Source organism: Schistocerca cancellata, chromosome 4 (assembly GCF_023864275.1).
Source record: "Schistocerca cancellata isolate TAMUIC-IGC-003103 chromosome 4, iqSchCanc2.1, whole genome shotgun sequence".
NCBI classification, from domain to species: Eukaryota; Metazoa; Arthropoda; class Insecta; order Orthoptera; family Acrididae; genus Schistocerca; species Schistocerca cancellata.
Window position 1 is genome coordinate 829,046,847 of NC_064629.1, and position 23,376 is coordinate 829,070,222.

Genomic DNA, 23,376 nt, shown 5'->3' on the forward strand with positions numbered 1-23,376 from the left:
GAATAGTGATTTATCCTTTTCCTTATATTGTTAATATTTCAACCTGGTCTTTCCACTGTTCAAAAACAGATAGCATATGTGCAGAAGGCTCTGAACTCAGCAGATTCACTATCCTAACACAGTATCATTTATTAATTATGTAATGTTGACTGAATAGATCTCTCTGTGAAAATTTACACAGAAGTCATCCTCAAATTTGTGTGCTGACACAGTTTTTATGAGACTAAAAGTTAAACTCCTTCCTATTAACCAACAGATAATCTTTTCAGCAAAACGCTTTACTGTGTTTGGTATGTTTGAGGACAGACCTTTTATTATTATTTTTGTTCTCAAGGGCATTTTACTTTGATAGACCACTTCTGCAGTTCGTGAGTGAGTTAGATACTGAACCACATGTAATTCTATAATTGAATTTTCCTCGACTCTGAACTTTGGTGCAGTCTGTTATAGTCACCACATGCTCCTGTTATTAAAGCATGATTCCAATCATGCACATCAAGTGTCATTTATATCAAAAGTGTTAGTTCCCCACATACATTTTTATGTGTTATAGAATCAAAAGGTTTGGTAACATCTCGTGAAATTCCAAAAAGATGACTTCTCTTGTTTAACTATTTATATTCTTCATTTTGTGATACTGATTGACTTTATGAACGACATTCATACTACGTAAAACTAAGTACATTGTTGTATTCCAAATTTTAGGAATTTTTCCTGCTGCATACAGTGCACAGTATGTTTAGATTTTTCAGTAATATGACAAATTGTCAAATAATTAGCAGGTAACTGCATTTGTGAACTGGTTTGATCACAGATATATTAAATTTTTTTGGAAAAACAATTTGGATTTTGCATTTTGTAATGGCATTCTTCTTTTCATTCCTTATATGTTCGTAATTTATTAATTGTTGTTTCTGTCAGACTTGCAAATAATACTTTTATTAGTGCCTAGTTTTGAACAATTTTATTCATTCTCAAACCATTACCTACAATAGAAGAGACAATGTTATTAACAAAAATGTATTGATAAAGATAACAGACATTATCACACATTTTTATAAATTACTGGTATGTCATAAGCAAATGCTTTACTGTATCATGAATCCGCTTCTCAGGGAATGTAGGATTTGCCTATTAATTCATGACGATAAATATAATAGGAAACATCTAGTAGAATGTAAATGATTTTGGAGTAAAGGAGACCACCCAGTGAATAGCAGTCGTCAACAGGTGCACACAAAAAAGGAAACCAAAGACACACACACACACACACACACACACACACACACACACACACACACACACACACACACACACACACCATATCAGCTTCCCCCCCTCCACCCCCCCCCCCCCCACTACACACACACCATATTAGTTTCCAGTAGCATATTTCTGATCAGATAATGTATCCAACTTGATAGTTCCTAGTCTGATGAACAAGCATTAAGAATGGGCTGAACTAGAGCTTGCAAGCAACCTCCTTAGAAGGTGAATTACACTTTGTTAGTACATATACTGACTACCCAGACCACTTTGCTCTTAAATGACCTGGAAAAGTGCAAGTTATAATGCAGCTTGCCTACATACAGGTCCAGGGGCAATGACCTTGAACATATAACATCATCAAGATAGGGGCAAATCCCATCCCTCCTTATTAGTGATGCCATCACGCCAAACCCCTCCCTTCCCCTATTTTCAACCAACTAAAATCGAAGATGGCTGGACTAGCACAGTTGTGCTAGTGAGCAAATTTAATAAAAATACAAAATGGAAGAACTATCCCAGTTGTGCTTTGTACCTCATGCCACATCCCCCTCCTCTCTAACCAGTTAGATTGTAGTATTAAAATTATGCATAAAAATTGTGTCAAGTCACTGTTCAGTGAAAGTCAAAGATAAATGCGCATACATACATACCTCGGTATTTAATCAGTATTACATTAAAATGATGTGTAAAACTTGCGTCATGTTACATTATTTCTGTGAAAGTCAAAGATACACATACACAGTCTGTCACATTAATGTGACCAAGTGGGGTGGTGCAGTGGTTAGCACTCTAGACTCGCATTTGGGAGGATGACGATTCAAACCTTCATGTGGCCATCCTGATTCAGGTTTTCCGAGGTTTCCCTGAATCACTTCAGGCAAATGCCAGGATGGTTCCTCTGAAAGCGAATAGCCTATTTCTTTCCCCATCCTACTATAATCTGAGCTTGTGCTATATCTCTAATGTCATCGTTGTCGATGGGACATTATCCACAGTTCTCCTCCTCCTCCTAAATTAATTTGATCATCTCTCAAAAGCCTATGCAAGCACATTTTGCAGCGCCGATGTGCAGGAAGAGACTCAATGAAGTTCCGGGAGGTACCAACAGGGATGTGGAGAGATGCTGACTCGAGTGCCATGACCGACTGCACTAGGTATCTCAGTTAAGGAACGAGGTGTAACAGACCGATCAAGGTGGTCCACAGAGTCTCGATTGGGTATAAGTCAGTGGAGTTTGGTGGCAAGGGTAGCACAGTAAACCCATCCTGCTGCTTTTCAAACCATGCACGTACACCGTGAGCTATGTTACATGTTGCATTGTCCTGCTGGTGGATGTCACCGTGCTGAGGAAAAACACTCTCATGTAGGGGTGAACATGGTCTTCAAGGTTAGATGCATACATGTGTTGATCCACTATGCCTTCCAGAATGACGATATCACCCAGGCAATGGCACGGAAACATACCACAGACTATAACGCTCCGTCCTCTGGCTTGGAACATTTTGACGATTGTTGCAGGACCATACACTCCAACGACCATCTGTTCGATGGAGCATAAAATAGGATTCATCAGAAAAGACTACTTGTCGCCACTCAGTGGGCGTCCAGTGCGGTACTGGCGTGCAAATTCAGTCTACATCATCAACGAACGGCGCCTGCTGCGGAGGCCCATAAGCAGCAACGTTCGCTGAACAGTCGTTGAGGAGACACTGTCGGTAGCCCCTGGATTCACCTGGTCTGTCAGGTGCTGACTTTTTGTCGCTCGAAGCAGACGTGAAACTTTAATCCACCTTAAGCTGCCCAGCTGGACTACGACGATCACAATCAGTCAACGGACTCATTGTAGCAATATAACTAGATTACCAGCGGTATGCGGCGTACTATAACTCGCTGCTTCCGGCCTCCCCAATCTCCTGCCGTCTTAGTTTACAGACTGACTGCCTTGGATTTTTTCCTGATATGTGAGAGCTGCGACAGCGCTGATACATCTACTGCTGGGCCGATGCTCGTCAGTGTCTTCAACAAGCCAACTTCAAGCAGTTTACCGTCTGAAATTCTCTTTGTTCCATAGTAAATTTCAGTGTGCTTTATCCAAGACTTGTCGAGGTTTAATAACTTTAGAGAACCGCAGTTTTCACATTGCTGCCTGTTTCTTTTGCTGAAAATAGGATCTTCAGTTTTCCGATGCCCTGAACCTAGTTTACATCCTTGATATCACTAATAGAACATCGCGTTTCGCTTTCCCACGGCATTGCGACATCTATTTTAGCCTGAGAGCTTATCAGTTTCTTCATGTTCATTTTTTTTCCTGGGATGGATGCCAATGACGGTCAAGTACATGTAAGTAATAAGCGTAAAAGGATTTATAAATTTCCGTTAATGCCAACGGCCTTACCGCAGTGGTGACACCGGTTACCGTCAGATCACCGGAGCTAAGCGCTGTCGGGCTGGTCTACCACTTGGATGGGTGACCATGCAGTCTGCCGAGCGCTGTTGGAAGCGGGGTGCACTGAGCCCTTGTGAGGGAAACAGAGGAGTTACTTGATCGATAAGTAGCGGCTCCGGTCTCGTAAACAGACAAAACAGCCGGGAGAGAGGTGTGCTGACCAAAAATTACACGAAGCGAAAGGTAGTGTGAGGAGGGCTATGCGAGAGGTGTTCCATGAATTACGAAAGTAAAGTTCTATGTACTGACTTGGCAGAAAATCCTAAGAAATTCTGGTCTTATGTCAAAGCGGTAGGTGGATCAAAACAAAATGTCCAGACACTCTGTGACCAAAATGGTACTGAAACAGAGGATAACAGGCTAAAGGCCGAAATACTCAATGTCTTTTTCCAAAGCTGTTTCACAGAGGAAGACTGCACTGTAGTTCCTTCTCTAGATTCTCGCACAGATGACAAAATGGTAGATATCGAAATAGATGACAGAGGGATAGAAAAACAATTAAAATCGCTCAAAAGAGGAAAGGTCGATGGACTTGATGGGATTTTACACAGAGTACGCAAAGGAACTTGACCCCTTCTTGCAGCGGTGTACCGTAGGTCTCTAGAAGAGCGTAGCTTTCCAAGAGATTGCAAAAGGGCACAGGTCATCCCTGTTTTCAAGAAGGGACGTCGAACAGACGTGCAGAACTATAGACCTATATCTCTAACCTCGATCAGTTGTAGAATTTTGGAACACGTATTATGTTCGATTATAAAGACTTTTCTGGAGACTAGAAATCTAATATGTAGGAATCAGCTTGGGTTTCGAAAAAGACGATCGTGTGAAACCCAGCTCGCGCTATTCGTCCACGAGACTCACAGGGCCATAGACACGGGTTCCCAGGTAGATGCCGAGTTTATTGACTTCCGCAAGGCGTTTGATACAGTTCCCCACAGTCGTTTAATGAACAAAGAAAGAGCATATGGACTATCAGGCCAATTGTGTGATTGGATTGAAGAGTTCCTAGATAACAAAACGCAGCATGTCATTCTCAATGGAAAGAAGTCTTCCGAAGTAAGAGTAATTTCAGGTGTGCCGCAGGGGAGTGTCGTAGGACCGTTGCTACTCACAATTTATATAAATGACCTTGTGGATAACTTCGGAAGTTCACTGAGGCTTTTTGCGGATGATGCTGTAGTATATCGAGAGGTTGTAACAATGGAAGATTGTACTGAAATGCAGGAGGATCTGCAACGAGTTGACGCATGGTGCAGGGAATGGCAATTGAATCCCAATGTAGACAAGTGTAATGTGCTGCGAATACATAGAAAGAAAGCTCCATTATTATTTAGCTACAATATAGCAGGTCAGCAACTGGAAGCAGTTAATTCCATAAATTATCTGGGAGTAGGCATTAGGAGTGATTTAAAATGGAATGACCACATAAAATTAATCGTCGGTAAAGCAGATGCTAGACCGAGATTCATTAGAAGAATTCTAAGGAAATGCAGTCCGAAAACAAAGGAAGTAGGTTACAGTACACTTGTTCGCCAACTGCTTGAATACTGCTCACCGGTGTGGGATCCGTACCAGATAGGGTTGATAGAAGAGATAGAGAAGATCCAACGGAGAGCAGCGCGCTTCGTTACAGGATCATTTAGTAATCGCGAAAGCATTATGGAGATGATCGATAAACTGCAGTGGAAGACTCTGCAAGAGAGACGCTCAGTACTCGGTACGGGCTTTTGTTGAAGTTTCGAGAACATACCTTCACCGAGGAGTCAAGCAGTATATTGCTCCCTCCTACGTATATCTCGCGAAGAGACCATGAGGATAAAATCAGAGAGTTTAGAGCCTACTCAGAGGCATACCGACAATCAAAAATGGTTCAAATGGCTCTGAGCACTATGGGACTCAACTGCTGTGGTCATAAGTCCCCTAGAACTTAGAACTACTTAAACCTAACTAACCTAAGGACATCACACACATCCATGCCCGAGGCAGGATTCGAACCTGCGACCGTAGCGGTCGTGCGGTTCCAGACTGTAGCGCCTTTAACCGCTCGGCCACTCCGGCCGGCCATACCGACAATCCTTTCCACGAACAATACGAGACTGGAATAGGAGGGAGAACCGGTAGAGGTACTCAAGGTAACCCCCGCCATCAGGTGGCTTGCGGAGTATGGATGTAGATGTAGATGGCCCTCCATATCCTCATCCAGTGATGCCTATGGTCTGAGGATGACACGGCGGCCGGTCGGTACCGTTGGGCCTTCACGGCCTGTTCGGGCGGAGTTTAGTTTAGTTTAATTTCCGATAATGCGAGCCTTTTCGGCATCATTATTGTTTCACTGTTAGTCTGTGGAAAAACGTATGTACATAAGACCAGACACGTTGAGCTGTCTTAGGACAAGGGAATCGTGGCAGTAGTTTATGCAAATGTATATATTTTCTCATATTATGCCTTGTGTAAGGCGATTGATTGGTTGGTTCGGTGGTTGGGGGGAGGGGACCAAACAGCGAGGTCATCGGTTCCATCGGATTAGGGAAGGAGGTCGGTCGTGCCCTTACGATGGAACCATCCCGGCATTTGCCCGAAGCGATTTAGGAAAACACGGAAACCCGAAATCAAAATGGCCACACGCGGGTTTGAACCGTCGTCCTCCAGAATGCGAGTCCAGTGTGCTAACCACTGTGCCACCTGGCTCGCTCTTATCTCGAGTATAAAGGATCTATTACTGCAGAATTCTGCTGCAAATTACCATTCACTTCGAATATAAAAAGTTATGCTGCTTCCAGCAGTCTCAAATAGTGTATAATTATGTATAATTTACATACAGAGTACGAGTATTTTAAAATATTCTTTCCAAGATGTTAGATATGTATGAAACTCCCTGACATACTTAACTTGAGATGGCCCCGGGCTTCAACCTGGAACCTCGTTTTTAGTGATCAGTGTGCTTACTGAAAGACTTTTCTAGGCACGACTCACGAAACGCCCTCACAGCTAGGACTTCTCTCATACTTTCCACACTTCAGAGTAGCTCTACTGCATATCTTCTTGAAGGAACGATATCGTGAAGTGCTACTCCCGACGTCCTATTCCAGAAAGAATGCAGGAACGTTTTTGTAGTATTTGGAAAGTACGAGAAATGAAGCTGAGAGGGCGAGTTTGGGTCATGCCTGGACAGCTTAGTCAGTAAAAGCCGGGTTCGTTTCCCGGTCCGGTACGTAATTTTAATTTAAGAAAAGAATACAGATAATTTTAATGCCAGGAAGCTCCAAAAGAGCACATACACCGCTGCAGAGTGAAAGTTCCATTATTTATGAAAGGTATCTAGATACAATAGACTTACATTTTTATGTACATTGACAGATTAACAAAAGTAAAAATGATGGCAAATAATCTTCTCTTACCGTACTTGACAGATATCTTCATCGAGTACATCAATCCTGAAGTCACAGAATGTCCCAGCTCTGTCTTGGTTTGGGTAGCTGGGATTCACGAAGTATGATACCACTTCACTTGTTACATTTCGACAACTCTTTTCCACTAAAACAGAAATTTCAGAGGCTATGATAACAATTTGGTCATCGTAGTCTTTCGCGAGTACCCAAAATACACTACTGGCCAATAAAATTGCTTCACCACAAAGAAGACGTGCTACAGACGCGAAATTTAACCGACAGGAAGAAGATACTGTGATATGAAAATGATTAGCTTTTCAGAGCATACACAAGGTTGGCGCCGGTGGCGACACCTACAACGTGCTGACATGAGGAAAGTTTCCAACCGATTTCTCATACACAGACAGCAGTTGGCCGGCGTTGCCTGGCGGAACGTTGTTGTGATGCCTTGTGTAAGGAGGAGAATGCGTACCATCACGTTTCCGACTTTGATAAAGGTCGGATTGTAGCCTATCGCGATTGCGGTTTATCGTATCGCGACATTGCTGCTCGCGTTGGTCGAGATCCAATGGCTGTTAGCAGAATATAGAATCGGTTGGTTCAGGAGGGTCATACGAAACGCCGTGCTGGATCCCAACGGCCTCGTATCACTGGCAGTCGAGATGACAGGCATCTTATCCGCATGGCTGTAACGTATCGCGCAGCCACGTCTCGATCCATGAGTCAATAGATGGGGACGTTTACAAGACAACAACCATCTGCACGAATAGTTCGACGTCGTTTGCAGCAGCATGGACCATCAGCTCGGAGAACATGGCTGCGGTTACCCTTGACGCTGCAGCACAGACAGGAGCGCCTGCGGTGGTGTACTCAACGACGAACCTGGGTGCACGAATGGCAAAACGTCATTTTTTTGGATGAATCCAGGTTGTGTTTACAGCATCATGATGGTCGCATCCGTGTTTGGCGACATCGTGGTGACCGCACATTGGAAGCGTGTATTCGTCATCGCCATACTGGCGTATCACCCAGCGTGATGGTATGGGGTGCCACTGGTTACACGTCTCGGTCACCTCTTGTTCGCATTGACGTCACTTTGAACAGCGGACGTTACATTTAAGATGTGTTACGACCCGTGGCTCTACCCTTCATTCGATCCCTGCGAAACCCTACATTTCAGCAGGATAATGCACGACCGCATGTTGCAGGTCCTGTACGCGCCTTTCTGGATACAGAAAATTTCGACTTCTGCCCTGGTCAGCACATTCTCCAGATCTCTCACCAATTGAAAACGTCTGATCAATGTTGGCCGAGCAACTGGCTCCTCACAATACGCCAGTCACTACTCTTGATGGACTGCGGTATCGTGTTGAAGCTGCATGGGGAGCTGTACCTATACACGCCATCCAAGCCCTGTTTGACTCAATGCCCAGGCGTATCAAGGCCGTCATTACGGCCAGGGGTGGTTGTTCTGGGTACTGATTTCTCAGGATCTATGCACCCAAATTGCGTGAAAATGTAATCACATGTCAGTTCTAGTGTAATATATTTGTCCAATGAATACCCGTTTATCATCTGCATTTCTTCTTGGTGTAGCAATTTTAATGACCAGTAGTGTAGTTATTGAAAATAATTCCATATAAAAAATTTGTATATGCCATTATGATCAATACAAAGTACTTGTAAAGTGGGAGAAAAATGAATGTGTGAATTTAAAAATTTTGTTATTATAACAAAGTTTCACTCATTACCGTAGACACATTTAATTCATTTTTAAAGATGTAGAGAACTCTAATGAGAAGTCTTTGTTATACCAGATATACGAATCAATTAAAATTTGTTGCGGCTACACAAAAATTCATGCTATAGTTATGTGTACTGCACGGTATTCTGTTAAATTCTGAACGTTGGCATTTTAGCTTGTTGTGTCGTGAGACGAGAGCAACGTCGAAAATTGTAGGGACTGAGCAACGAGTCACATTTTGCACTGGGAACACGTGGCAGGTATTCGTGAGTTTGGAAGGCCATACAGACAAGCCCTGTTCTACGGAGCTTTATCTCACAGTTATTGTCGCTGCAAATTATCTGACACAAATGATAGGAAATCCCTTAGCTACATCTTAGTGGAGGTTGAAGGCAGCGACCACGGTAGATCCGAATGCCTAGTCCTCAAGTTCGCACCGTGCAGCTGTTAATACGCATAAGATAACCGTCTTGATGGAACGGCTTATGTGTGCGAACAAACGTTGGTGGGCTGCTCCCCAATTTGCAGTGCGAGCCAATGTTTGCAGCACCGTAGACGACACTTGAATTCGTATCGAGAAACACAAGTCCGCAGCTCGTGGTCGTGCGGTAGCGTTCTCGCTTCCCGCGCCCGGGTTCCCGGGTTCGATTCCCGGTGGGGTCAGGGATTGTCTCTGCCTCGTGATGACTGGGTGTTGTGTGATGTCCTTAGGTTAGTTAGGTTTAAGTAGTTCTAAGTTCTAGGGGACTGATGACCATAGCTGTTAAGTCCCATAGTGCTCAGAGCCATTTGAACCATTTTTTTTTTTTGAGGAACACAAAAACTGACTGCTAAATGAAGATTCTGACTGCCGACGTGATGGCTCTGCTAGCAAGTAATCCGCTCGCAAAGATCTCAGGATCCGAGACTTAGGACTCAGGCCTGTCGATAGACTGCTGTGTGCCTAGCTCTACATATACCGGGTAGCCCTCCTAAGAGACATCAGGCGCCTTTTTTCTGATGTTTCGCCGATATTTGCAAATTTAGTTTTTGCAAAGTTTAGCCGGAGTTGACCAGACAAATACTGAGCATCATGTTTTTCATGCGACGCCCATTGTCGACGGAAAGCGTAGGTTTGTTTCCCGTTACACACAAACTGATTTAAAAGTAGAATTTTACGTGCCCATTCTATAGAGCGGCCAAGAATTAATTTGGTGCGCTATTTGTTTTATCGATATAATCAGTTCTTCAGCAGCTACCGAGCCGAGCTGCTGCATAGTGGTAGAAGTTAGTTCAAATGGTTCAAATGGCTCTGAGCACTATAGGACAACTTCCGAGGTCATAAGTCCCCTAGAACTTAGAACTACTTAAACCTAACTAATCTAAGGACATCACACACATTCATGCCCGAGGCAAGATTCGAACCTGCAACTGTAACGGTCGCGCGGTTCCAGACTGTAGCGCCTAGAATCGCTCGGCCACTACGGCCGGCACTAGAAGTTAGTGCGGGCCAGGGCAGTGCTGTCGCTGGTGGAGTTCTGGTTCTCTTGACACATATCGATGAAACAAATATCTCACTAGACTACATTGTGATCGCTCTATAGAATGGACACATAAAATTCCCTTTTTGAAATACTTTTTTCGGTAACGGGAAAAAAACCGACCCTCCCCCCGGCGACACAGAGATGAAGCACGTGATGAAAAGTATATGTTTGGTCTGACTCCAGCTACACACTGAAAAAACGAAACTGCAGCTGCCAAAAGAGCAGAGAAAATGTGCTTGATGACTCATAGAAGGAACACCCGGTATACAGGTTGGTCGGAATGTCTGAAAATCTTGCAAGAGTGTTGCAGGACAGTTTCTGCTGAGAAATAACTATTAGGAAAAGAAATTTGATACGATGCGCCGATTTCGAGTTACTTAGCATTGAAGTTAGCCACTCAGGCTGTTGCACGCGCCAAATTCAAACGATCCACCAGAGACGGTGTCGCCAAACGTGTTCTTCGTTTGGTTTCCTATATCCGAACAAGAGAACGATACAAAGATTAGACACGGGATGGTAGAGATGATCGAATCCGAGCCAAAGTCTGAGAAGCCTCGTGCGCTATCATCTACACCAGACCTGTTCAGGATGCGGCTAGATGAGGAATAGCGCTCCCGCTCGCTTGCCGCTTGGGGGGTAAGAGCTCGCAGTAAAATTGTGTTGTCAGACATTATGAAGAGCAGTGGAAAGGCAACAGAAGCGCAGCCTTCAAAGGGATGAATGTAATTACGTTCGGCGTAGCCTTAGACACGAACATACAGTGTTTTAAATGGAGAGCAACCTTTTTTCCAGTTGATGAAAAGTGGCATGACATACGGTCAGTGCAGGGTGCTTTATGTTCATAGTATCTACATCTACATCCATACTCCGCAAGCCACCCGACGGTGTGTCGCGGAGGGTACCTTGAGTACCTCTATCGGTTCTCCCTTCTATTCCAGTCTCGTATTTCTCGTGGAAAGAAGGATTGTAGATATGCCTCTGTGTGGGCTCTAATCTCTCTGATTTTATCCTCATGGTCTCTTCGCGAGATATACGTAGGTGGGAGCAATATGCTTCTTGACTCCTCGGTGAAGGTATGTTCTCTAAACTTCAACAAAAGCCCGTACATAGCTACTGAGCGTCTCTCTTGCAGAGTCTTCCACTGCAGTTTAACTATCATCTCCATAACGCTTTCGCGGTTACTAAATGATCCTGTAACGAAGCGCGCTGCTCTCCGTTGGATTTTCTCTATCTCTTCTATCAACCCTATCTGGTACGGATCCCACACCGGTGAGCAGTATTCAAGCAGTTGTCGAACAAGTGTACTGTAACCTACTTCCTTTGTTTTCGGACTGCATTTCCTTTGGATTCTCCCAATGAATCACAGTCTAGCATTTGCTTTACCGACGATTAATTTTATATGGTCATTCCATTTTAAATCACTCCTAATGCCTACTCCCAGATAATTTATGGAATTAACTGCTTCCAGTTGCTGATCTGCTATATTGTAGCTAAATGATAATGGAGCTTTCTTTCTATGTATTCGCAGCACATTACACTTGCCTACATTGAGATTCAATTGCCATTCCCTGCACCATGCGTCAATTCGTTGCAGATCCTCCTGCATTTCGTACAATTTTCCATTGTTACAACCTCTCGATATACTAAAGCATAATACGCAAAAAGCCTCAGTGAACTTCTGATGTTATCCATTATGTTATATTGTGAATAGCAACGGTCCCATGACACTCCCCTGCGGCACACCCGAAATCACTCTCACTTCGGAAGACTTCTCTCCATTGAGAATGACATGCTGAGTTCTTTTATCTAGGAACTCTTCAATCCAATCACACAATTGGTCTGATAGTCCATATGCTCTTACTTTGTTCATTAAACGACTGTGGGGAACTGTATCAAACGCCTTGCGGAAGTCAATAAACTCGGCATCTACCTGGGAACCCGTGTCTATGGCCCTCTGAGTCTCGTGAACGAATAGCGCGAGCTGGGTTTCACACGATCATATTTTTCGAAACCCAAGCTGATTCCTACAGAGTAGATTTCTAGTCTCCAGAAAAGTCATTATACTCGAACATAATACGTGTTCCAAAATTCTACAACTGATCGATGTTAGAGATATAGGTCTATAGTTTTGCAAGTCTGTTCGACGTCCCTTCTTGAAAACAGGGATGACCTGTGCCCTTTTCCAATCTCTTGGAATGCTACGCTCTTCTAGAGACATACGGTACACCGCTGCGTACTCTGTGTAAAATCGAACTGGTATCCCATCAAGTCCATCGGCCTTCCCTCTATTGAGCGATTTTAATTGTTTTTCTATCTCTTTGACATCTATTTCGATATCTACCATTTTGTCATCTGTGCGACAATGTAGAGAAGGAACTACAGTGCAGTCTTCCTCTGTGAAACAGCTTTGGAAAAAGACATTTAGCATTTCGGCCTTTAGTCTGTCATCCTCTGTTTCAGTACTGTTTTGGTCACAGAGTGTCTGGACATTTTGTTTTGATCCACCTACCGCTTTAACGTAAGACCAAAATTTCTTAGGACTTTCTGCCAAGTCAGTACATAGAACTTTACTTTCGAATTCGTTGAACACCTCTCGCATAGCCCTCTTCACACTACATTTCGCTTCGTGTAAGTTTTGTTTGTCTGCAAGGCTTTGGCTATATTTGCTGTGAAGTTAAACGACTGTGGGGAACTGTATCAAACGCCTTGCGGAAGTCAAGAAACACGGCCTCTACCTGGGAACCCGTAGCAGTTTTCTAACTCGGTTGTTGTACCACGGTGACTCTTTTCTATCTCTTACGATCTTGCTTGGCACATACTCATCTAATGCATATTGTACGATGGTTCTGAACTTTGTCCACTGATCCTCAACACTATCTGTACTTGAGATAAAACTTTTGTGTTGAGCCGTCAAATATTCTGAAATCTGCTTTTTGTCACTTTTGCTAAACAGAAAAATCTTCCTACCTTTTTTAATATTTCTATTTACGGCTGAAATCACCGATGCTGTAACCGCTTTATGATCGCTGATTCCCTGTTCTGCATCAACTGTTTCAAATAGTTGGGATCTGTTTGTCACCAGAAGGTCTAATATCTTATCGCCACGAGTATGCGATGGTGCCCTGACATTGTTAGTGTGTGAACACGGAGAGAAAAATCAGATCACAACTACATTACAATATCTTCCATACAGAAGATTATGGGCAACTGGAAGGCGAACAGCGAGAAGTGAAAGTGCAAAAATTAAGAAAGCCCTATTAAGCGATGCGGCTGACGAAAATATTCCTCATAATGCGAGCGGAGAAATAAACATCTGAATAATCTTACTCCGAATTTCCCCTATGATTTTCATTTTGAGGAGGAACACCCAACAAATTTATCTGTAGTTCAAGCAACTTATATTGCCTTTCAGTTTGCAAAGCGTTGCACGGTTTCACTGATTTTCAATTGATGCAGACATTATGGAAACTGAGCTACAGTCAGAACTGTTGCAGATGCGTGATAAGTTTGATAATAATCTTAGCGACGCAAACTTTTATTTCTTCAACATAATTTCCACGATTAACCGGTCTGCAGCTACGGTTATGTCGATGTTCTGATCTACATACCTGTGCGAGCAACTTTTTAACGTATTGAAGAAAAGGAAATCTACCTGCATAAGCTTACTCATAGAACTCTTCGAATCAGCGGTGCTCAAGAAGTGGTATCAGCCATTAATGTATTAGTGAGTAGCAAAATAAGTGGTATTCATTGACATCTTAAGGCTTGGAAAATAAATTTTCCACGAAACGCATTAATCAGCCAGCGTTTAGCAGTGCATTCTCGTTGCTGAGCAATCTTCTTCCGATCCTTCCCTGTCTTACCCTCACCCCTCCTTTCGTCACCATATGTCGCGGTGAGTCAGCCGATTTCTCACTGCCCCGTGAGCGCGAACCAGCTCGCACGGGTAGATCGATGAACAGGCCTGATCTATACTGTGAGAACAACTGACACTAATTGTATCTGACGGGCCACATTTGCGCGCACAACGGCCTGATTGGCTAACTTCAATTCTAATTAAAGCGGAAACGGCGCAACGTATCGAATTTTTTTCTGAACAGTTATTTTTCAGCACAAAATATTCTGCAACACCCTTACAAGTTTGAATGTTTCTGGCTACCCTGTGTAACACTATTCTAGTCCGAAACTCTTGGATCCCTGGTAGGCTATTGTATCACACGCAGGGTGGTCGGAGGCCCTACTAACGTATGCGGATTACTGTGACATCCTGGTGAAAGAATACTTGTAGTGGACTAAGGGGATTCAGGAAATACAGGGTTATTACAAATGACTGAAGCGATTTCACAGCTCTACAATAACTTTATTATTTGAGATATTTTCACAATGCTTTGCACACACATACAAAAACTCAAAAAGTTTTTTTTTAGGCATTCACAAATGTTCGATATGTGCCCCTTTAGTGATTCAGCAGACATCAAGCCGATAATCAAGTTCCTCCCACACTCGGCGCAGCATGTCCCCATCAATGAGTTCGAAAGCATCGTTGATGCGAGCTCGCAGTTCTGGCACGTTTCTTGGTAGACGAGGTTTAAACACTGAATCTTTCACATAACCCCACAGATAGAAATCGCATGGGGTTAAGTCGGGAGAGCGTGGAGGCCATGACATGAATTGATGATCATGATTTCCACCACGACCGATCCATCGGTTTTCCAATCTCCTGTTTAAGGAATGCCGGACATCATGATGGAAGTGAGGTGGAGCACCATCCTGTTGAAAGATGAAGTCGGCGCTGTCGGCCTCCAGTTGTGGCATGAGCCAATTTTCCAGCATGTCCAGATACACGTGTCCTGTAACGTTTTTTTCGCAGAAGAAAAAGGGGCCGTAAACTTTAAACCGTGAGATTGCACAAAACACGTTAACTTTTGGTGAATTGCGAATTTGCTGCACGAATGCGTGAGGATTCTCTACCGCCCAGATTCGCACATTGAGTCTGTTCACTTCACCATTAAGAAAAAATGTTGCTTCATCACTGAAAAAAAGTTTCGCGCTGAACGCATCCTCTTCCATGAGCTGTTGCAACCGCGCCGAAAATTCAAAGCGTTTGACTTTGTCATCGGGTGTCAGGGCTTGTAGCAATTGTAAACGGTAAGGCTTCTGCTTTAGCCTTTTCCGTAAGATTTTCCAAACCGTCGGCTGTGGTACGTTTAGCCCCCTGCTTGCTTTATTCGTCGACTTCCGCGGGCTACGCGTGAAACTTGCCCGCACGCGTTCAACCGTTTCTTCGCTCACTGCAGGCCGACCCGTTGATTTCCCCTTACAGAGGCATCCAGAAGCTTTAAACCGCGCATACCATCGCCAAATGGAGTTAGCAGTTGGTGGATCTTTGTTGAACTTCGTCCTGAAGTGTCGTTGCACTGTTATGACTGACTGATGTGAGTGCATTTCAAGCACGACATACGCTTTCTCGGCTCTTGTCGCCATTTCGTCTCACTGCGCTCTCGAGCGCTCTGGAGGCAGAAACCTGAAGTGCGGCTTCAGCCGAACAAAACTTTATGAGTTTTTCTACGTATCTGTAGTGTGTCGTGACCATATGTCAATGAATGGAGCTACAGTGAATTTATGAAATCGCTTCAGTCATTTGTAATAGCCCTGTAGATTCGGACCACGGTGCACGCGCTGTTTTTCCGCGCCCATATCTCGCTACACGGTGATTGACTACATAGACAATAACCTTGGCGTTATAAACCCCACTGTTCCTCTAATTTTATTTAGGGTCAATCTACAGCTGCATGTATACTTCTGGTAGCACGACAATTTCTCCCTATCCCTGTTCCATTCGTGAATGGTGCGCGAGATAAACAACTGTTGATATATCTACATATGAGTTCAAATGCTGTGCGGCTGGTCGCGGCAGAGGTTCGAGTCCTCCCTCGGTCATAGGTGTGTGTGTGTTTGTCTTTAGGCTAATTTAGGTTAAGTAGTTTGTAAGCTTAGGGACTGATGACCTTAGCAGTCAAGTCCCATAAGATTTCACACACAGTTGCAGTTGAGTTCAAATTTCCCTGATTCTCTCGTCGTAGCCATTTCGTAAGGCCTATGTGGGAGAAAGTTATATGTTGCACGAACCTTCTTGGAGCAAACGCACTCGGAATTTGAACAGTAAGTTTTTCAGTGATACACAACACCTCTCTTGTAGCGGCTAGAACTGTAGTTTGCTGAGCATCTCCGTAACGCTCTCTCGGTTATTAAGGGGGGTAGGACGTCAAACGGGCCGACTTGGAGCAGGAGAGGCACCACAGGACGTTTTATTTTCTACTGTCTATCCTTTTACAAATAAATTCATAAAACGTTGTCAGCATGACGAGGAAGGATTCAGGATTCACACTCATAGCAGTGGAAGTGCAAAAACATAACAAAATAATTTTTTTTAGATACGAAATTTCATCATTTTTTCACTTACTGTTGTCGCATTTGTTGCTATAGGTACATTTTTCTTCACAAGTAAGAGAAATTCTTTGATGAATTTTGCACAGCATACAACCCATACTTACAGGTGTATGAAACTCTAGAATTTTTCAAATCTATTAAAAACTGTGGTAAAAATTTACATAATTAACTACAAAATTTGATTTTTTTCTAAACATAAAGTTTACAGAATGGTGGGCAATAAAACAGTAGACACAGAAAGACAAACACGGAGCCGTTCACACTCGACGATAATCCACACTGCAAACTGTTGATACGACGCACAAACACTGAAGATGACGATGACACTGGTGAACGATGGAGTGTGACGGTGAACACTGAACACTAAACACGACGGCACACACGAGACACTGATAGCGGTTATCTCCGGCGCGCGAATGTCCACTTAGCGTGTGCGAGTCCGGGGACCTGCCAGGAGGGGAACAAGGGTGAGGTGGGGGAGAGGGGAGAACAAGGATGCCAATGGCTGAGGATATGGGGGCAGGAGGAGAGGGACAGGAGAGGGGAAGCCCAGGGGAGGAGTGGGGAGGAATGGAGGAGGGAGGGAAGAGTGAGAGAAGGGTGGGAGGGTGCCCAGAGGAGCAAACACATGAGGAGGGTGGGAGGATCAAAGTTGGTAGGAGGGATAGATGGAGGGGAGGAGGGCATCAGCAGGGAGAGGGAGCTGGCGGAAGCCACCTTGGGAGAGGGTAAGGAGGGTGGAGAGATGGAGACCGGGTGGGATGTGGGAATACAGGCGTGGCAGCAGGCGGGGATGGGAGAGGATCGGGGAGACTAGCGGGTGAGGAGGATCGAGTTTACGGGAGGTGTACAGGATCCGTATCCTTTCAAGGAAAAGGAGGAGGTGGGGGAAGGGGATGAGATCGTACAGGATCCGCGTGGGAGAGGGGAGACGGATGTGATAGGCGAGGCGGACAGCATGGCATTCAAGGATTTGGAGGGATTTATAAAAGGTAGGGGGGGCGGAGATCCAAGCCAGATGGGCATAACAAGGATAGGGCGGATGAGGGATTTATAGGTGTGGAGGATGGTGGAGGGGTCCAGACCCCACGTACGGCTGGAGAGGAGCTTGAGGAGATTGAGTCGGGAGCGTGCCTTGGCTTGGATTGTCTGGAGGTGGGGAGTCCATGAGAGGCGACGGTCGAGGGTGACGCCAAGGTATTTAAGGGTGGGAGTGAGGGCGATAGGACGGCCATAGATGGTGAGATAGAAATCAAGGAGGCAGAAGGAAGGGGTGGTGTTGCCTACAATGATCGCCTGGGTTTTAGAGGGATTGACCTTGAGCAACCACTGGTTGCACCAAGCGGTGAACCGGTCAAGATGGGATTGGAGAAGGTGTTGGGAGCGCTGCAGGGTGGGGGCAAGGGCAAGGAAGACGGTGTCATCGGCAAACTGGAGAAGGTGGATGGGGGGTGACGGCGGCGGCATGTCCGCCGTGTACAAAAGGTACAGAAGGGGGGGAGAGGACGGAGCCTTGGGGCACACCGGCGGAGGGGAAAAAGGTGTAGGAATCTGTGTTATGGATGGTGACATAGGAAGGACGGCGGGAGAGAAAGGAGCTGATCAGATGGACGTAGTTAATGGGAAGGGCGAAAAATTTCACAAGTAAAAAAAAATTATTTTGTTATGTTTTTGAACTTCCAGTGCTACGAGTGTGAATCCTGAATCCTTCTTGGTCATTCTGACAAAGGTTTATGAATTTACTTGTAAAAGTATAGACAGTGGATATTAAAATGTCCTGTGGTGCCTCTCCTGCTCCAAGTCGGCCCGTTTGACGTCCTACGCCCCCTTAAACGATCTCATGACGAAACATTGGATATTCTCTACTCTTCTACAAGGCGGGATTAAAAATTTTCCGTCTGAGGGCGTTGCTGCAGCGTATACGCAAAGTAGCACAACTCCCATTCGGGTATATAAGCACCGACATGCAAGCAAGGGATTACTGTGGCTTTTGTGTCTTTCTGGTACGTGTGGTAAATGAGGAAGCGCGAACTATGGCGACGTTTTTATCCAATGCGGCCAAACAGGACCAAGGTGCTGTTGTCTTTTCCTTGGCTGCCAAAGAACACACTGTTAGACATACATCAGAGAATGAAAACTGTGAATGTGGAAACTTGTCTACCGAAAACCACAGTTGTGGAACGGTGCGCCGTGTTCCGTGCTGGCCGCGATTCGATAGGGGCTCGCGTTGCTACCTCTGAATCGCGGGGTCCCGGGTTCGATTCCCGGCCGTGTTGGGGATTTTTCTCTGCCAGAGGACTGGATGTTTGTGTTGTCCTCATCATTCCATCATCATTCGTGAAAGTGGCTAGATTGAACTGTGTACAGACTGGGAATTTGTACGGGCGCTGATGACCGGGCAGTTCAGCACCCCACAAACCAAACATCATCATCATCATCATCATCATCATCGTCCCTATATCACAAATATCATAACGCAAAAGTTACGCCACCTCAAGTGGGAGATCCCTTAGCTCCCGCCCTACAATCCTAGTTTCTCTCCATGTGATATCACGCCTTCGGTCCCTTGTAAAAGGCCTTGAAGGAACGACGATTCCTGTGGGACGAAGATGAGCTGCAGGCGGTTACAGACTTCTTCTCGAAGCAGGACACGGTGTTTCACCATAGGGGCACCTTCAGCCTGGTCCGTCGGCGCGATGATTGCCTCAATGCTCACGGTGATTTTGCCTAACTGGCATACCGATTCTAGAGTGTACGGATTTCAAACTGAAACTTTTTGATCGCATCTTATATTAATCCAACCTGATCAGTAATCAAGAATCGGTTTTACAACTGTTTTGCAAGTCACTTGTTTGATGAATGAATTATATTTCCTCAGTCTTCAAGTAAATCTCAGCCTGGCACCTGCTTTTCTTAGAATTAGTTGTGCGTACTCATTCCAATTTAGGTAGCTCCAGACAGCTATTCCTAGGTAGTTTATGACGTTAATGTTTATAGTGATTTATCGGCAACAGCATTATAGAAAAAATTGATCTCTTCATCTATTTGTGAGCGATACGTCTCGTTTGTTTGCTTTTAATTTCAACTTTAAGTCCCGGCACAATCATAGATCCTCCGCAGGTCTTCCTGCATTTCGCTTCAGTCTTATAACGTTGCAACCTTCCTAAAGACAACAGCACCGTCTGCCAACAGCCTCATGAAGATTCAGGCTATGGTTGTAAAGCTACCGTAGGCTACTGTAGACTTTCAGAAGTATACGAGACTATCGTAGTTTTCCTAATAGCCTTGGTCAGTTACGAACGTAACCGTGTTAATCTCATTTCAATCACTGTGCCTGCATATGCGATTAGTGTCTTAGCATTTTCGCCTAGAACCAGAAGTGATGAATCGTTCATTAACTGAATGAAGATATATAAAAGGCTGCGTGACATTCAGAACATCTCTGCTCTACTTAGTCAGCCTCCTATCTGTTATTTAAAATTAAACAGTATTTATAACAAAATTGAAACTTTCAATGTTTAATTCAGGTTATATACAAAAATTGTTGATTTGTAACGTGAAAGAGAGAATGTAGAAAAAATAAACAAAATGCAATACAGATGTATCGTGTGGCGCTAGAAATCGCAATTTCATCAAAAAACAGTAAAATTAAAAAAACCACAAAAAAGCATATCAAACAGCACAATAGCTCTTCGTTGAGCTTGTATAAAACATGTTTCTGTTTCCAGAATGGGACTTTCACTCTGCCCGTCCTCACAGCTTTACTTCTGCCAGTACCTGGTCTCCTACCTTCCAAACTTTACAGAAGCTGAAGTCGTGGTTGGGTAGCTCACTTGGTAGAGTCCTTGCCCGCGAAAGGCACACAGTTGTAATCTGCCAGAAAGTTTCAGGTTTCTGTTATTTATAAACAACTTTCGCACTTACGAATAATAACAGGAAACTCTTACCTTTGATCATGATGAAGAAGGTTCCGTTGAGTTCAAACAACAACAATAATTATATAGATTCATTACGTTTGTGCATAAAAACTCTACTTGCATCAAAAGTAATTGCTTTGGTTACATAAAACCGCAGAAGTTTACGATCAAATAATTTTTATGGTTTCAGAATGCAATTTATATACTTTTACGGATATAAAATACGCAATGGACTAACACTGAGTGATGTGTAATTCTAATTATGTGGAAAACAAACAAAATACAAAAACAAGTCCTCAACTCCCAGGTTCTCTCACATACATTTATTTATGTTTCTTCCCCTACCATTGCTAGCAATACTACCGATAATTCTACCATTTACTACGTCATTTACGTGCTGTACCAAAACTACCGAACCATAGTTTTGGTAGAGCACAAATCTATTTCAGACGTTACCCACTAAATCATTTATCTACACTGTAAGTAATATCGGTCCTATAATAGTCCCTTGGGGTAATCTTCAAATTACCATTACATGTGTTGATTTCGTCATGTTAAGATTCGAATGGCTCTGAGCGCTATGGGACTTAACATCTAAGGTCATCAGCCCCCTAGAACTTATGTAAGTAGGCTGTTTATGTTTTCTTATTGGCAACGTTACGTAGCGCTCTGTATGAAAATCACTGGCTGTGCTGTGTGCAGTCTGTAGCTAGTTTGCATTGTTGTCTGCCATTGTAGTGTTGGGCAGCGGCAGCTGGATGTGAACAGCGCGTAGCGTTGCGCAGTTGGAGGTGAGCCGCCAGCAGTGGTGGATGTGGGGAGAGAAATGGCGGAGATTTGAAATTTGTAAGACTGGATGTCAATTATGAATATTAAGGTAAATACATTGTTTGTTCTCTATTAAAATCTTTCATTTGCTAACTATGCCTACTAGTAGTTAGTGCCTTCCGTAGTTTGAATCTTTTATTTAGCTGGCAGTAGTGGCGCTCGCTGTACTGCAGTAGTTCGAGTAACGAAGATTTTTGTGAGGTAAGTGATTTGTGAAAGGTATAGGTTAATGTTAGTCAGGGTCATTCTTTTGTAGGGATTTTTGAAAGTCAGATTGCGTTGCGCTAAAAAAAGTATTGTGTGTCAGTTTAAGCACAGTCATGTATAAATGTTCAAAGGGGACGTTTCACTTAGAGCTACTTAAACCTAACTAACCTAAGGACAGCACACAACACCCAGCCATCACGAGGCAGAGAAAATCCCTGACCCCGCCGGGAGTCGAACGCGGGAACCCGGGCGTGGGAAGCGAGAACGCTACCGCACGACCACGAGATGCGGGCTCATGTTAAGAGCAACGCATTGTGTTCAGCCTGCTAGGAAGTCCTACATGAAGGCCCATTCATTCGTATCTATACCAAAATGGTAGGAATTTTGCTTTTGTTTTCTATACCCACCAACGGCCTTAGCGGCTGCTGTCATATCACTGAAGTTGAGAACTGTAGGGCTTGGCTGGACTGGTGACCGTAGGAGACTGCCGAGCGCTGTTGGCAAGGCTGTTGTGAGGCCAGTGAAGGAGTCACTTGACTGGAAACTAGCGGCTCCAGTGACGAAAGCTGACAAGGCCTGGGAGAGCGGTGTGCTGACCACACGCCCCTGCATACTCGCATCCTGTGATGCCTATCGTCTGAAGATGACACGGCAGTCGGTCGGTACCTCTGAGCCTTTCGATGTCTATTCGGACGGAGTTTTATATACCTACAACGCAGTCCGTTTGGTGCATTTACCAAAAATTTACACCAGAATAGCTGTACCACAACAAACCATCACTAGACGCGAAGCACTTGGATTTATTCTGTGGCCGTACAACAGCAAAGGTACTTCGTATAGGCATTAATGTTACTATATTCCTGAACGTCTTCGAAGCTGGCGTGCAACTGAGTACTTCCTGTATAGTGCGTGGGTGCGTCGCATCCTAGTTCTATATCTGAAGACCACGGGCAAACATCTCCCGTTCTCCTCCACCGGCGGTACATATTCCACCTTTGCAAATGGACAATGTGCTGTGTGACAGTCTGCCTACATCATTGGTTCAAAGTCTGGGGATAATTAAGTAAAAGCTTCTGAGGGGTAAAAACAAAATGGATTCCATGAAGCATTAGCGAAAAAACAAAATGGATTCCATGAGGCATAGCGAACACACTAAATTAATTTGCTAAAAGTAATCTCTGTCATAAAAATTTTTGTAGACTCTTATAACACATCGTCGTCATCATCGTTCTCATCAGACATTTGATAAAAGTCTACTCTAGATATTTCCATGCATATTTTGTCATGTCATCTACTCGCTGCTAACTACCATAAATTTGTCTTCTTAGTATTTTCTTATTCCATGGAATCGAGGCAAGAATTTCCTTTCGTCATCTGCCACCCATCTTCCTGGGTAATGTACAAGCCACTTCAACATTTTTTAGTCACTGTCATAGTTGTGTGCCACTCTGATACATTTTTGAATCTATTAATTTGCCTTCCTGTCTCTCCCAGTAATGTTCAGCAGTAATGTTCTCCATTAGTCGATGAGCCACTCTCAAATTTTTTATGGTCTTTGTGTATAAAGATCGTCTCACTTTCATGAGTCAAAACTGTTAATACGAGC

General features: G+C 44.0%; 1 protein-coding gene across 1 annotated transcript in view; it reads right to left on the minus strand.

Annotated features, from left to right (window-relative positions):
- Positions 1 to 23,376, minus strand: part of LOC126183691 (uncharacterized) — a 639,493-nt gene that overhangs the window by 106,193 nt on the left and 509,924 nt on the right. The window contains exon 4 of the mRNA XM_049925871.1: positions 7,111 to 7,246. Within this exon, the coding sequence (XP_049781828.1) occupies positions 7,111 to 7,246 (136 nt within the window). The remainder of the gene's footprint in view (positions 1 to 7,110; positions 7,247 to 23,376) is intronic.